The sequence below is a fragment of the Salmo salar genome, chromosome ssa14 (assembly GCF_905237065.1).
Source record: "Salmo salar chromosome ssa14, Ssal_v3.1, whole genome shotgun sequence".
Lineage (NCBI taxonomy): Eukaryota > Metazoa > Chordata > Actinopteri > Salmoniformes > Salmonidae > Salmo > Salmo salar.
Window position 1 is genome coordinate 10,868,472 of NC_059455.1, and position 12,922 is coordinate 10,881,393.

General features: G+C 40.5%; 1 protein-coding gene across 1 annotated transcript in view; it reads left to right on the top strand.

Moving 5' to 3' along the window:
* Window positions 1-7,240: 7,240 nt before the first annotated feature.
* The window catches only part of myo7bb (myosin VIIBb), a 30,774-nt gene continuing 25,092 nt past the window's right edge, over window positions 7,241-12,922 (top strand). Inside the window, exons 1-8 of the mRNA XM_014139404.2 lie at window positions 7,241-7,493; window positions 7,953-7,989; window positions 8,662-8,763; window positions 9,433-9,585; window positions 10,341-10,525; window positions 10,746-10,867; window positions 10,959-11,101; window positions 11,464-11,577. Of these exons, the coding sequence (XP_013994879.2) occupies window positions 7,972-7,989; window positions 8,662-8,763; window positions 9,433-9,585; window positions 10,341-10,525; window positions 10,746-10,867; window positions 10,959-11,101; window positions 11,464-11,577 (837 nt within the window). The 5' untranslated portion in view covers window positions 7,241-7,493; window positions 7,953-7,971. The remainder of the gene's footprint in view (window positions 7,494-7,952; window positions 7,990-8,661; window positions 8,764-9,432; window positions 9,586-10,340; window positions 10,526-10,745; window positions 10,868-10,958; window positions 11,102-11,463; window positions 11,578-12,922) is intronic.

Below are 12,922 nucleotides of genomic sequence, written 5' to 3' on the forward strand. Positions count from 1 at the left end.
CAATGTCATTATAGAAAACTGACACAAAAATGTGTGTTTTGAGATTAGCGGTATGCTGGCATGCTATCGTTGCTAGTGGGAGTCTACAAACCCTTTCCACAGTCCTCACATTTTGCTGCCTTAAAATTCTAAATGTTTTCTTATTGATCTACACAACCTACTCCACGGTTTCAAAGTGATACATTTTTTCATATTGTCCAAATTACTAAGAAATACAAAATGAGAATGTTTATTGCGTAGGTCCAGTGCAGCCATTTTTATCTCAATATCAAATAATGTCTGGGTTACAATTAAGTACCTTAATGTGATTGTTTTCAATTAAAATGGTCAAAAAGAAAAACGGCTTCTCAGCAAAGAGCAATTTCTGCACCAATACTTTAGCTAGGACTGTCTGGGAGTGGTCTGAGTGGGGAGGGGAAAACTGAAAACTAGCTTTTATTGGCAGAAAGGTTTGGAACTCCCTTATTGGGCTTTAAACTAATTTACCGCCTGGTCACCAGGCAGTCCAAAACTCCATCCCACCAAACACCTCTTACACTATAATGGCATTATCATAATTTATGCAATTTCACAGTATTATTCCAACCTCCTAGTGTGGAAATGTATACAAAACATTAAGAACACCTGCTCTCCATGACTATCCAGGTGAATCCAGGTGAAAGCTATGATCCCTTATTGATGTCACTTGTTAAATCTACTTCAATCGGAGTAGATGAAGAGGAGAATATATATATTTTTTTTAAGCCTTGAGACGTGTTGTGTATGTGTTTCATTCAGAGGGTGAATGGGCAAGACGACAAATGGAAGTGCCTTTGAACTGGGTATGGTAGTAGGAGCCAGGCGCACTGGTTTGTGTCAAGAACTGCAACGCTGCTGGGTTTTTCACTCTCAATAGTTTCCTGTGTGTATCAAGAATGGTCTATCACCTAAAGGACATCCAGCCAATTTGACACAACTGTGGGAAGCATTTGAATAACATTGTACCAACCTTACACAACGCTTAGGGCAACCTATATAAATTGTTCTTTGTCAAAATTGCACAACCTCAGTCAATTTGGTTGGGGATCATTGATGGACAGCAATATTCAAACCTTGTCGCAAATTTATAGAACATTCCACTCAAAAACCTATATTTTGGTATTTGTTTCATTAGTCCATTGTTGACATATTCCCAAAAATGTTTTGCTTGTCAGTACTCAAGTTTTCAAAATATGTAACTTTCAAAATACTGAAATCATCCCTGTATGATACATTTTGCATCAGATGATGCAGAACACAGCATTATATGATTACACAAATGTTTGTCAGACACACCAGAATGACTTTCCAAGAGGTGTTGTGGTCTAGTCTTAGTCCTGAGTCCTGACTTAAATTTGCTTGAAAATCAGAGACATGGTTTGAATATTGCTGTCCATCAGTGATGCCCAACCAAATTTATTGAGCTTGAGCAAATTTGTCAAAAACAATGGTTACAGTATGTTTGCACAACATTGGTAGAATATTACTCAATGATTCCCAGCTGTGATGACTGCCAAAGGTGCTTCCACCAAGTATTAACTTTGGGTTGTGAAGATGTACACAATCAAGACCATTATTCATTTGGAAAATGTTTGATATATTTAATTAACTTTGAAAATGTGGAATAGGTTGTGTAGATCCGTAGGAAAAAAATACAATTGAATCCCTTTTTAGATGTAATATTTAGGCAGCAAAATGTGAAGACTGCAAGGGGTCTGTAGACTTTCACTAAGTATTAACCCTTGTGTGTCTTAATAAGGGTCAAAAATGACCCGCCACTATGTTTAACAGCAGAGAAAACCCCCTAAATGATATTTTTTCACCTTGAAAATTGACTTTTCCTAGAGTGACCCCAACATTAGAAAAGGTGAAACATCGCCTTTGTTCATATTTCCATGAAAGTTGTACACCACCAGGGTACAAAGATTATCTTAGGGCCATTTTTGACCTGGCAGTTATAAAATAATTTACACACCACAAAAACCACAAAGAGACACACACACACACACACACACACACACACAATGAGAAATTGAGATTGTGTGCTGCTGATTGAACTCAGACAAAACTAAAACTTCCTTGTGCACGTGCAGCATCTCCCCTCTGTAACCGATGTGAAATGGCTAGTTAGTTAGCGGTGGTGCACGCTAATAGCATTTCAATCAGTGACGTCACTCGCTCTGAGACTTGAAGTAGGGTTTCCCCTTGCGTTGCAAGGGCCGTGGCTTTTGTGGCGTGATGGGTAACGATGCTTCGTGGGGTGTCAGTTGTTGATGTGTGCAAGGGTCCCTGGTTCGTGCCCAGGTTGGGGCGAAGAGAGGGACGGAACCTACACTGTTACACCTCCACGACCCCACACATGACTCAAGTTCACAGACAAAATAAAAACAATTTCAGAGAAAATAAACATTTCTTGAAAGCATTGTTTACTAATGGGGAATGCAGTCTGAGTCTATAAAGGTGCTGCAGATGACAGTCCCCCCAGTTCTCTCTTTGCTGAAGCCATGAGTGCACGTTTCAGGGCCCAACAGGTCATAGATCTGATTTCTTTTCAGATGTCCAGGAGAAACAAGAGAACAATTATTTAGAAGAGGAGGAGGTATCTGAAGAAGATGGGGAATAATACAACCCAGAGCACAATACATCATCTTCAGATGAAGAAGAAATCCCCCAAGCTGAAAGAGAGACATTTTTGTCAAAGAACAGCAAAATAGCATGGTCCTTGTCACCATATGGCAACCAGGGCAGGATGGCAGCACAAACTTTCATAAGGATGACTCCAGGGCCCACAAGACATGCAGTTGCCCATGCCCAGGACATCGCCTCAACATTCTACATGTTCATCACACCAGCCATCGAAGAAATCATCCTGGAGATGACACATTAGGAGGGTTTCCGTAAATATGGAGACAAATGGAAAAGGATGGATGAGATTGACCTGCATGCCTACATAGGGCTGCTAATCTTAGCGGGTGTGTATAGGTCCCGAGGCGAGGCTACATGTAGTCTCTGGGAGGCTACATGTAGTCTCTGGGATGCAGAGAGTGGAAGGGTGATTTTCCGTACCACGATGCCACTGAAAGTCTTTCACACTTTCGCAAGAATGCTACGATTTGATTACCGTGAGTCAAGACCTGCAAGACGTGTGAGAGACAAACTGGCGGCCATAAGAGAGGTCTAGGAGAAGTGGGTGGAGCGTCTGCCATACCTCTACAACCCTGGGCCTGAAGTAACAGTGGATGAGAAACTGGTTCCATTCAGAGGTACATTTTAATTTTCATATCTGTAATGTAAGTGATTTTCACTGTTAATTTTATTATGTATTGCTGTCATATCATTGATTTATGTGATTGTTTTCTGTGACACTGATACTAATTACTGATAGTGATCTCCTCTGTCAAAAGGTCGCTGTCCTTTCCGGCAGTATATGCCCAGCAAGCCAGCAAAGTATGGTATCAAGATATGGTTGGCCTGTAACGCACAATCCAGCTACGCTTGGAAGATACAAGTCTACACAGGGAAGCCGACCAGTGGAGGCCCGGAGAAGAACCAGGGCATGCGGGTTGTGCTTGATGTGACAGATGGACTGAGGGGGCACAATGTCACGTGTGCCAATTTCTTCACCTCTTATGAACTCAGCCAGCAGCTCCTGAAGAGGAAGATCACCATGGTTGGCAGAGTTAGAAAGGACACGCCTGAGCTCCCCTCTGCACTCCTCGCAACAAGGGGGAGAGGGGCCTTCTCATCAAAGTTTGCCTTCACCCCACCACCACTCTAGCTTCTTACCTCCAAAGATGAACAAGAATGTGGTCCTCCTGAGCACATTGCACAAAACGGCTGAGATCAGTGATTGTGAGGACAGGAAGCCAGCCATAATCCTGGACTACAACCACAACAAAGGTGTGGCCAACCTGGACAAGGTGATTGGAACTTACAGCTGCAGGAGGATGACTGCCCGCTGGCCCCTGGTCATCTTCCATAACATAATTTATGTGTCCTCATACAATACCTTTGTGATATGAAACAAGATCAACCCTACCTGGATGCCTGGTAAGCGGAACAAGAGGAGGGTGTTCCTGGAGGAGCTGGGAAAGGCACTTGTAACCCCACACATTCAAAGAAGGGAGCGCCTCCCCGCACAGCAGCCTCTGCAGCGCTTGTGAAAGCTGTTCAGGGGGCTGAATCTTGTCCTGATCCACCTGAGGCTGCAGCTGGGGCAGGCAAGAGGTGGAGATGCCAATTCTGCTCCCCAAAGAAGGACTGTAAAACAAATACTATGTGCTGCACATGTGAGAAATACATCTGCAAAGTCCATGCACACACACATGCATACTGTCCTACATGTGGTAATTAGAGTTGATTGATTTATGTTTTTCACATTTTTGTTTTGTATCTATTATCTTATTTTATTCTTATTTATTGGTGTTGTTTATACACCTTGTGGGTGGGGCAATGGTTAAAAAAATGGGAGAAGACTAGTATTTTGTAGTTGAATTCCTCATTGTACAGTATATAAGAATATATCACTATGTTGCCAAAAAAGTTCAAACTATTATTGTTTCCCTTCAATAAAATGCATTCAAAACAATTTTCTGCACATTTCTGCTACTTGCTTAGGCTATACACTTTTTAGCAAGAGATAGCACTTGTATGTTTACACCTCTACAGTACCTTTAGCAATAATAATAATGATAATTAATCTCTACTTTAGTAAAGAAAACAATTATGACAGGTGTGTTGTAATAAAAACATGTGGTGTCCACTGATTAAATGCATTCTTTCTGAATTGTGAAGAGGGAAAACCCTGATATTCACAAAGTTTGTGATGAATGACAGGTTGTTTCTTCATGCAAAATAGATTTGGGGTTTAAAATTCAATTAAGCTTAGTTTAGTGAAGGCGGGTCATTTTTGACCCTTATGACAAAGGGGAGTATACATAATGTTAAGATTACACAAGGGTTAATATGACAACCGTAGCAATCTCTAGAAAGGATTTATTACCCTATGGATACACAGCTCAGTAAAACGATACTGAATTGTATAAACAATTTATTAAGATGGCAGATTGCCAAATTTGTTTTGTCACCTGACACAATCATGTCAGAGTCAAATATAAAGATCTCAGAGTCATGGAAGTTCTGTACAACACAATTCTATCTCCTAAAAAGACCCGTTGTCTACGAAACCCCTGACAAAACAACCTGTCATATATATATATATATATATATATATGGAACATTGTCAAGGTTTCACCCTCATGAATCATGAGCCAACAGGGTTCCATGACATCATGGAGGAGGAGACTATCAATTGTACGTTAATAAATGAAAGATTGTATGTAGCAACTCCCATGTATACGCCCAGGCCTATCTGTATCTTTACTCTGCCCCATTGCTCACCGCACTCATTTACTGACCATATCCACTGTGTACCGCTCCTAGAAACTCCATGCAAAGATGACTATATAAACTGGAGATAAGTGCAATATGAGCCTGATAAGATTCTTTGGATTGTAGCCACTGACTGTATATCAAGGTGAGGTCAATGGCAACAGTGCACTGGATGAACCCATAGGCAAAATTAAAGTGGACTCGATCTTAACGTTGCGGCTATATTGGCGTCTTGCAGTCTTCACAATTTTTTTTTTTGGGGGGGGGTCTTCACACCTTGTTGTTGGATTTGGAACATTGCAGAGCATATTTTTTGTCGTTGGGGGGTGACTTAAAGGGGAAATCAGCAGTCATCCATTTTTGGACTGATACATGAATAATACGTAACCATTGATTTTTGAAGAATATAACTTACAAATGCTCAGTTCAACCATCGTACACTGTATCTCCAAACATGGTTAAAACTATAATTTTGATATCATTGATTATCAGTTCTTGCATACATAACTCTGTTTATGAATTTGAGAGTGGTTACATTTCACCAGCCACAACCCTCAGCTTTTTTAATTTAGAAAGTGAAAACAAATGGCATTGACAAAATGATTGGCACCTAGGAGCTAGTGCTTGGCACAGCCTTTGGCAAAGATAACTGCCTACAAACATTTCTTGTAGCCATCCTAGAGCTTGCTCCACCTTTCTACCGGCAATTTGGCCCACTCTTTAGTGGCAAACTGCCTTTTAAGACCTCTCCTTAGGTTTTTGATGGGATTCAAATCTGGACTCATCGCTGACAAATTTCTTCAATTTCAACTTATTTGACCAAAGAATTGGGAATTATTTAAGAAATGTGTGATTGTGCCATATTAGACCGCAACTGTGTACTTACATAGTTGAAAACACTGCATCATTTTGTGTATCAGGATTTCAGCGGTAAAAAGAAAAACAGCTGATATCATAGCTTACTTACAGTAAACACATTAGCTTACCCTGACCCTTCTTCAACCCATGTAAAAAAAATCTGTTCTTGACCTCTTACGAAGCTAATAAGGTCAAGGCTGTGACTAGAGTCACAGGGAGTTGTTCGTTTCATTTCCTACTTTAATTTCCTTCCAATAAGCAATCCAGGATATTGACATACCTTTATGATATCCTTATCAGAACGGGTTACATCAACTTCCCTCATTTGTATGTAATATGACTCGTGTGGCGCCTCATCAAGTGTATATCACCTGTTTTGTTTTCTAATTCCACAAGGAAATCTGCCCTCAATCTGGACCCCATTCGTTTCATATCATTTGTGTTCAGTGAAGAAACAATTACTATTTTACAATCATGGACAATGGGCACCACAGATTGAGGGCACCACAGAGTTTAGATGTCAGTCTGGAGTAGTTTGCTGTTGCTCGGTGAGATGTGCTCTTTGAACGGGACACAGTGCTTACTGTAGGAAATAAATGTCTTATTATTGTACAGCCAATGACTGTCAGTGTGTGTGTGGTGACGCACAAGTCTTATTATCTGGAGGGAATTCCTCAACTAATTGTTATCAGAGTGACACAGGCAGGTATGGGGACCGGTCTCCCTCCTAGTACTGTATTAGATGGCTAACTATCTCAGTGATTTACTACCTCATTCATGTTGTAATACTTAGACCAGTGACATCTGACTTCAACCCATAGGTCCAAAGGGCACTCCCATAAGTGGTCCTAACTCACAAACTCTATCTTAACACGTACTGTAGTTGAAGTTGTAGATTTTTAAATATATTATTATGGTCTTTCCACTATTTATGGTTAGAAGAAGGCCCAGAATTGAAGGGCAAATTGAGCCAAACACATTAGGAGAGTGAGTGGGTAGGAGTTGACTTTGCTCCTGTCTTCTTGAGCTGTGAGTCTGCAGCATGACAGATCAAAGTCAAAGTGCCATAAAGGAGATGTGTCAAGGGTGCCACCCATTTCCTTGTTCCTTGTGGTATCCAGGTGGGTTGGAGTGAACGTCAGCTAACAAACATTTGAGCTCCACAACAACTGCACAGGACTTACTAAAGGACTGGGATTTCAATGAGGACCATCACTTGAGTTGCTGTAAGTAAGATGGCTGATATGTTTTTTTTTTGTGTGGTTGTTTTGGTGTAGAGTAACGATGTGCAGTCATTTCAGTCACCCTTATAGAATTGTTAGGCTGAATGGTGTAGAGTAACGATGTGCAGTCATTTCAGTCACCCTTATAGAGTCGTTAGGCTGAATGGTGTAGGGTAACGATGTGTAGTCATTTCAGTCATGCTTATAGAGAAAGGTAGCAGAATTATTAAATTAAGTTCTGTATTGTTTGCCATGTATGTTGTTTGTATGGATGATTGTAGTTATTGCGCACCATTGTCACCATATAATCACCATTGGATCTTAAAAATGGAATGACAGCGAAGTCTTTCATACAACATTGAGAAGACACACACTGAGATCACACTATGTCCAGACTTATGTAGTCCACAGATAATGTTTTGAAAATGCATGACTTTTGTCTTTCTTGTTTCTTGAATTTAGGGAAAAGGAGGGTTATATTATGGTGATGTTGAGAAAGGTAAGATCCTCAACATAATCTTTGTTGACTATTTGATCAATGTAACCTGAATGCCATGCTTTGATTATAACGGTTTTTGAAATGTAATGTAATCAACACTTCCATTGCCTAGTCATTCTATGGAGAATCTCTGCCAATTGTGTCTGGATGTGATCGTCTAGGGTTTGGAGTCAATGCCATTGCCATTCATTTCAGGAAATGGCTTGAAATGGGAAATCCTTAGTCTTTTCCCATATCTGTTTGCGCCGTACATATAACCAACTCCTATGGCCAATAGGACAGCACAAACAATGATCTTTAGCACACTTGCAATCTTGATGCTCCACAAATGATTTAGTGGCTCTCATATTCGTTTACATTTGAGTCATTTAGCAGACACTCTTACCCAGAGTGACTTACAGTTAGTTCATTCATCGTAAGATACAGTGGCTAGATGGGACAACCACCTATCTCAGTCATAGTAAGTACATTTCTCCTCAATAAAGTAGCTATCAGCAGTCAGAGCTAGTAAGAGGGAAAGAAGTCAAGTGCTCGTGTTAGTTCACGAAAGGCTCTTTTATTTATCTTTATTGCAGGCACACTACTTTCTTCAATTGAATTAAATTAAGGGTAAAAGCTGCATTCTTTCAATGTATGACTCTGACCATGACCCACTGTGCTCCTTGCTTTCAGGGTGAGTGGGTGTGGGTGGACCCTGGTATCGGGGTGCCCATCGGGGCCCGGGTCAAATTGACCGATACTGGACACCAGCTACTGGTGGATGATGAAGGAAAGGTGACCATGGCATTTCTTTATTACATGTATTGTGTTGAATTGTGTGTCTACTGTGTTTGAATGTACTGTTGGTCTCAAATGTAAATGCGTGTAACCTTTATTTAACTATGGCAAGTCAGTGAAGAACAAATTCTTATTTACAATGACGTCCTACCCCAGTCAAACCTGGACGACGCTGGGCCAATTGCCCTATGGGACTCCCAATCAAGGCCGAATGTGATACAGCCTGGATCGAACCAGGGACTGTAGTGACGCCTCTTGCACTAAGATGCAGTGACTTAGACCGCTTCGCCACTAGGGAGCTCCAAATGAGCTCAAGATTTAAGTCATTATCTGTAGGGAATAATCTATTAAACTACTATATCTCATTTACTATAGAGGTTGGGCACTCTAGAATGTTGACATCATGTCTTTCTACTGTACTTCCATAGACAATGATCTTGCATTCTGCTTTGGTCAGTCATACAACAATATAATGCCAAACCCACAAACTTAAATGGATGGTATTAAACCAAATCCTAAGTTTTCAGACCTTCAGGCCTCAACAAAGTTACGTTATATGTAACCAAAGATTTCTAACAAATCCTACATTGATGTCAATGGAAGATTTGCGCGAAAGTTCACATCGCACAGCCATATAACTTCCTGAATTGTCCTATGTCATTCCAGGAACACAAGCTCTCCCAGAAGGAGGAGGGCTCCATCAGGGTGATGCACCCCACCTCAGTGGAGGGGGTGGACGACATGATCCGCCTGGGGGACCTCAACGAGGCCGGGCTCCTCAGGAACCTGCTGGTCCGACACAGGCAGGGCATCATCTATGTGAGTCCCCTAATGGATAATGATGTACTACACCCACATGACAAAATACTATAGTGCACTATGGTATGAATATTATTGTATTCACTGACAGCAAAAACACTATGTTGAATATTGTAGTATACTGTAGTATTAACAGTTACCTATAGTATAATACTGTAGTAAAAGAAAACTGTAGTATATACTATAGTAATTAATGTAGTGTTTTTGCGGATTGTAGCATACTGTGAAAACATGATCACATGTGAAGTGTTCCAAAAACACGATTTTTCACATGGTTTCACGTGAAATTTTGTGTGAAATCATGTGGTTTTTATGTAAGGGTGTACATTTCAATGTGTGCTTGTGAGTGTCTCTATGTATGAGCATTCATGTATGATGTGCATGAGTTTGTTTGTGTTGTAATTGGCAGTAGGTGGTGGTATGTGCACTACATAAAAACTATTACCTGACTGGTTGAAGTTATTACACTATTCATCAAAAAAGTTGTTACTCACCAGTTAATGTAATAACCACCGGTTAATGTAATAACATTACATTTAGCTGGTAAAGTTATTACATTAACCAATCAACATTTTATTACGTTACCCAGCAAGTTATTAGATTAACTGGTTTTACTACTTAAAAAATAGAAAATGTATTACAAATACAAAGGTTATTACATTAACTAGTGTTATAACATTAGTCGCTGTTACAGGGTGCTCCAAAAAAAAATTTGGCGGCACAAGCCTAAATCGCTGTTACTGTGCTGTGTCCAGACCTACACAGGCTCTGTGCTGGTGGCAGTCAACCCCTACCAAGAGCTTCCTCTCTATACAGCCGACCAAGTGAGGCTGTACCGCGGGCGTAGGCTGGGTGAGCTGCCCCCGCACGTCTTTGCCATCGCAGATACCTGCTACTTCAACATGCGCCGCCAAAACCGAGACCAGTGCTGCATCATTAGGTGAGGCCAAAAGTACATCTATCCCAGATGGGCAATGTTCTGCTTTTGACACCCAAGTCATTCGGTTGGACAAAAGGAAACCAAGGCAGAACAGTCACATATTCAAATGTTTTGGAAGATGCTCTTTTAAGTGGTTCAGTTATACTTTTTATATTGAGATTTACACTGGAATTAAACTGAAATCCAAGAATATGACCCACTATCTCTTTCTTCCTGTTAGTGGAGAGTCAGGTGCAGGGAAGACAGAGAGCACCAAGCTGGTCCTTCAGTTCCTTGCTGCAGTAAGTGGACAGCACTCCTGGATAGAGCAGCAGATACTGGAGGCTAACCCTATACTGGAAGGTAGGATCTCTTTACTATTAAAATCTCTCTCTCCCGCATTATCACAACTGTTGCTACCCATGACACACTTCCCATTTCTGTGTTCCCCCAGCATTTGGGAATGCCAAAACAATTCGCAACAATAACTCCAGCCGCTTTGGGAAATACGTGGAAATCTTCTTCAACAAAGATGGCGCCATCGAAGGCGCTCGCATGGAAGAGTACTTACTGGAGAAGTCTCGTGTCTGCCATCAGGTGTGGAAGCATAAGCTGTAAAATCAAAACAATTGGTGAACCAGGATGTTTTGCTGTTGTCCTTATATTTGAATGAAATGTAGAAATCTCATAGCTAATTGCCTCAAAGTGAATTGCTTTCAAAACTATCTCTCATAAACAACAGTTTTATCTAATTTAAGTCTCATTGACATGCTTTGTTCGTACTTGGAAGAGGACCAAATCCATTGTTGGATTGTCCAGTAACCAGGCAAAATGGTGTAATGTCTAGAGATGTTGTCTCTCATACTCATTTACATTTTAGTCATTTAGCAGACACTCTTATCCAGAGCGACTTACAGTTAGTTGTAACACTACTGTTCCTTTTGACTAATTAACCGTAGGCCATGGAGGAGCGGAACTACCACATATTCTACTGCATGTTAGCGGGGATGACGGCAGAACAGAAGAAAACACTGTGTTTGGGAAATGCCGCTGAATTCAGCTACCTCAAGAGGGTAATAGCAACGCACTACTAAAACATCCTCACTTACAGGTTTTACCACTTACAGTCATACATCTTCCTCATTAAGGACATTTTTACTGAGTACAACTAAGTTTTACTGACGTCCTCTTTACTGACGCCCTCTTTACAATGCTTCTAGGAAACTGCCCCAGAGCTGGAAAAACAAACTCATGTATGATTTATGATTTGCTTTAGTATCACCATTTGAAGATAGATTGGGTAATAGTAGCTGTAATTTTGTAGAACGCTGTAGCCCCTAACAAATATGATTTGCTTTAGGATCACCATGGAAAAAAGAGATGGGTCGATAGTAGGGCTGTTGTGGTGACCGTATTACCGCCACACCTGCAGTCACAGTCATGAAGGCAGTCAAATTCCACATGACCATTTAGTCACAGTAATTAGGCTTCTCCAAGCTCTGATGCTGCTGATGGTCATTAGTAGCCTACAAACCTTGCCAACTGCCTCGTACTCAGCACTCTATTGTCCCTCTAATCACTCTGGCATCAATTCAAATGTAATCGAAAATCTAATCAAACACTTCATGAGAGCCCATGCGCTAATGTTGCACAACATTTTATATAGGCTATGCAATTGCGTGAGAAAACAGAGTGATGGCCTCTATTAAAAAGAGGAGGATCCCATCAGTTCTCTATAGGCTAGGCCTACTATATTTATTTCTCAACTTTCCTAATATTAAGCACATTGCTTCTCTTTACAACAGGAGTATAGCCTACCGTGAAAATTAAAATGAACCACATGAAAAGCGTCCTTCATTCGCTATTTAAGTGCATAGATGACATGTATTTTTCCCCCTGCCCCTGTTTCGAGACAGGTGCATGATAATGGTCCATTCTAAATCAAAATAAATTTCACACATATATTATTTAGTACATGTAAAGACAAGATTAAATCAAGAATAGTCTGATGGGTGACAATATTAGCCTATCACTTGTGAATGATATATTATCACTTGTGAATGTCGACCAGCTTAAGGCAAAAAACAATACAACTTTAAAAAAAAACTTTTTCGAATCATGTAGCCTAGCCCATAGACCTACATGTTTTGATAAGGTTTGTATCACAGCTAAAGTGGTCAAATAACTTATTAAAATTAAGCACATTAATCCGCTTTTACAAGGGGTGTAGAGCCTAACTGTCATACATAAGCAGCGCGTGAGTTTCAAGTTTGAGGAAGATCATTTTCACCATAAAAATGCAACTTTATAATATAAGCATTACATGCATAATTGCATTTGTGGTCACTTTTGATAATGGTGTTTTCCAGCTAATGGAACATTCACACTTATAACCTACTGCCATGTGCACATTGCTGC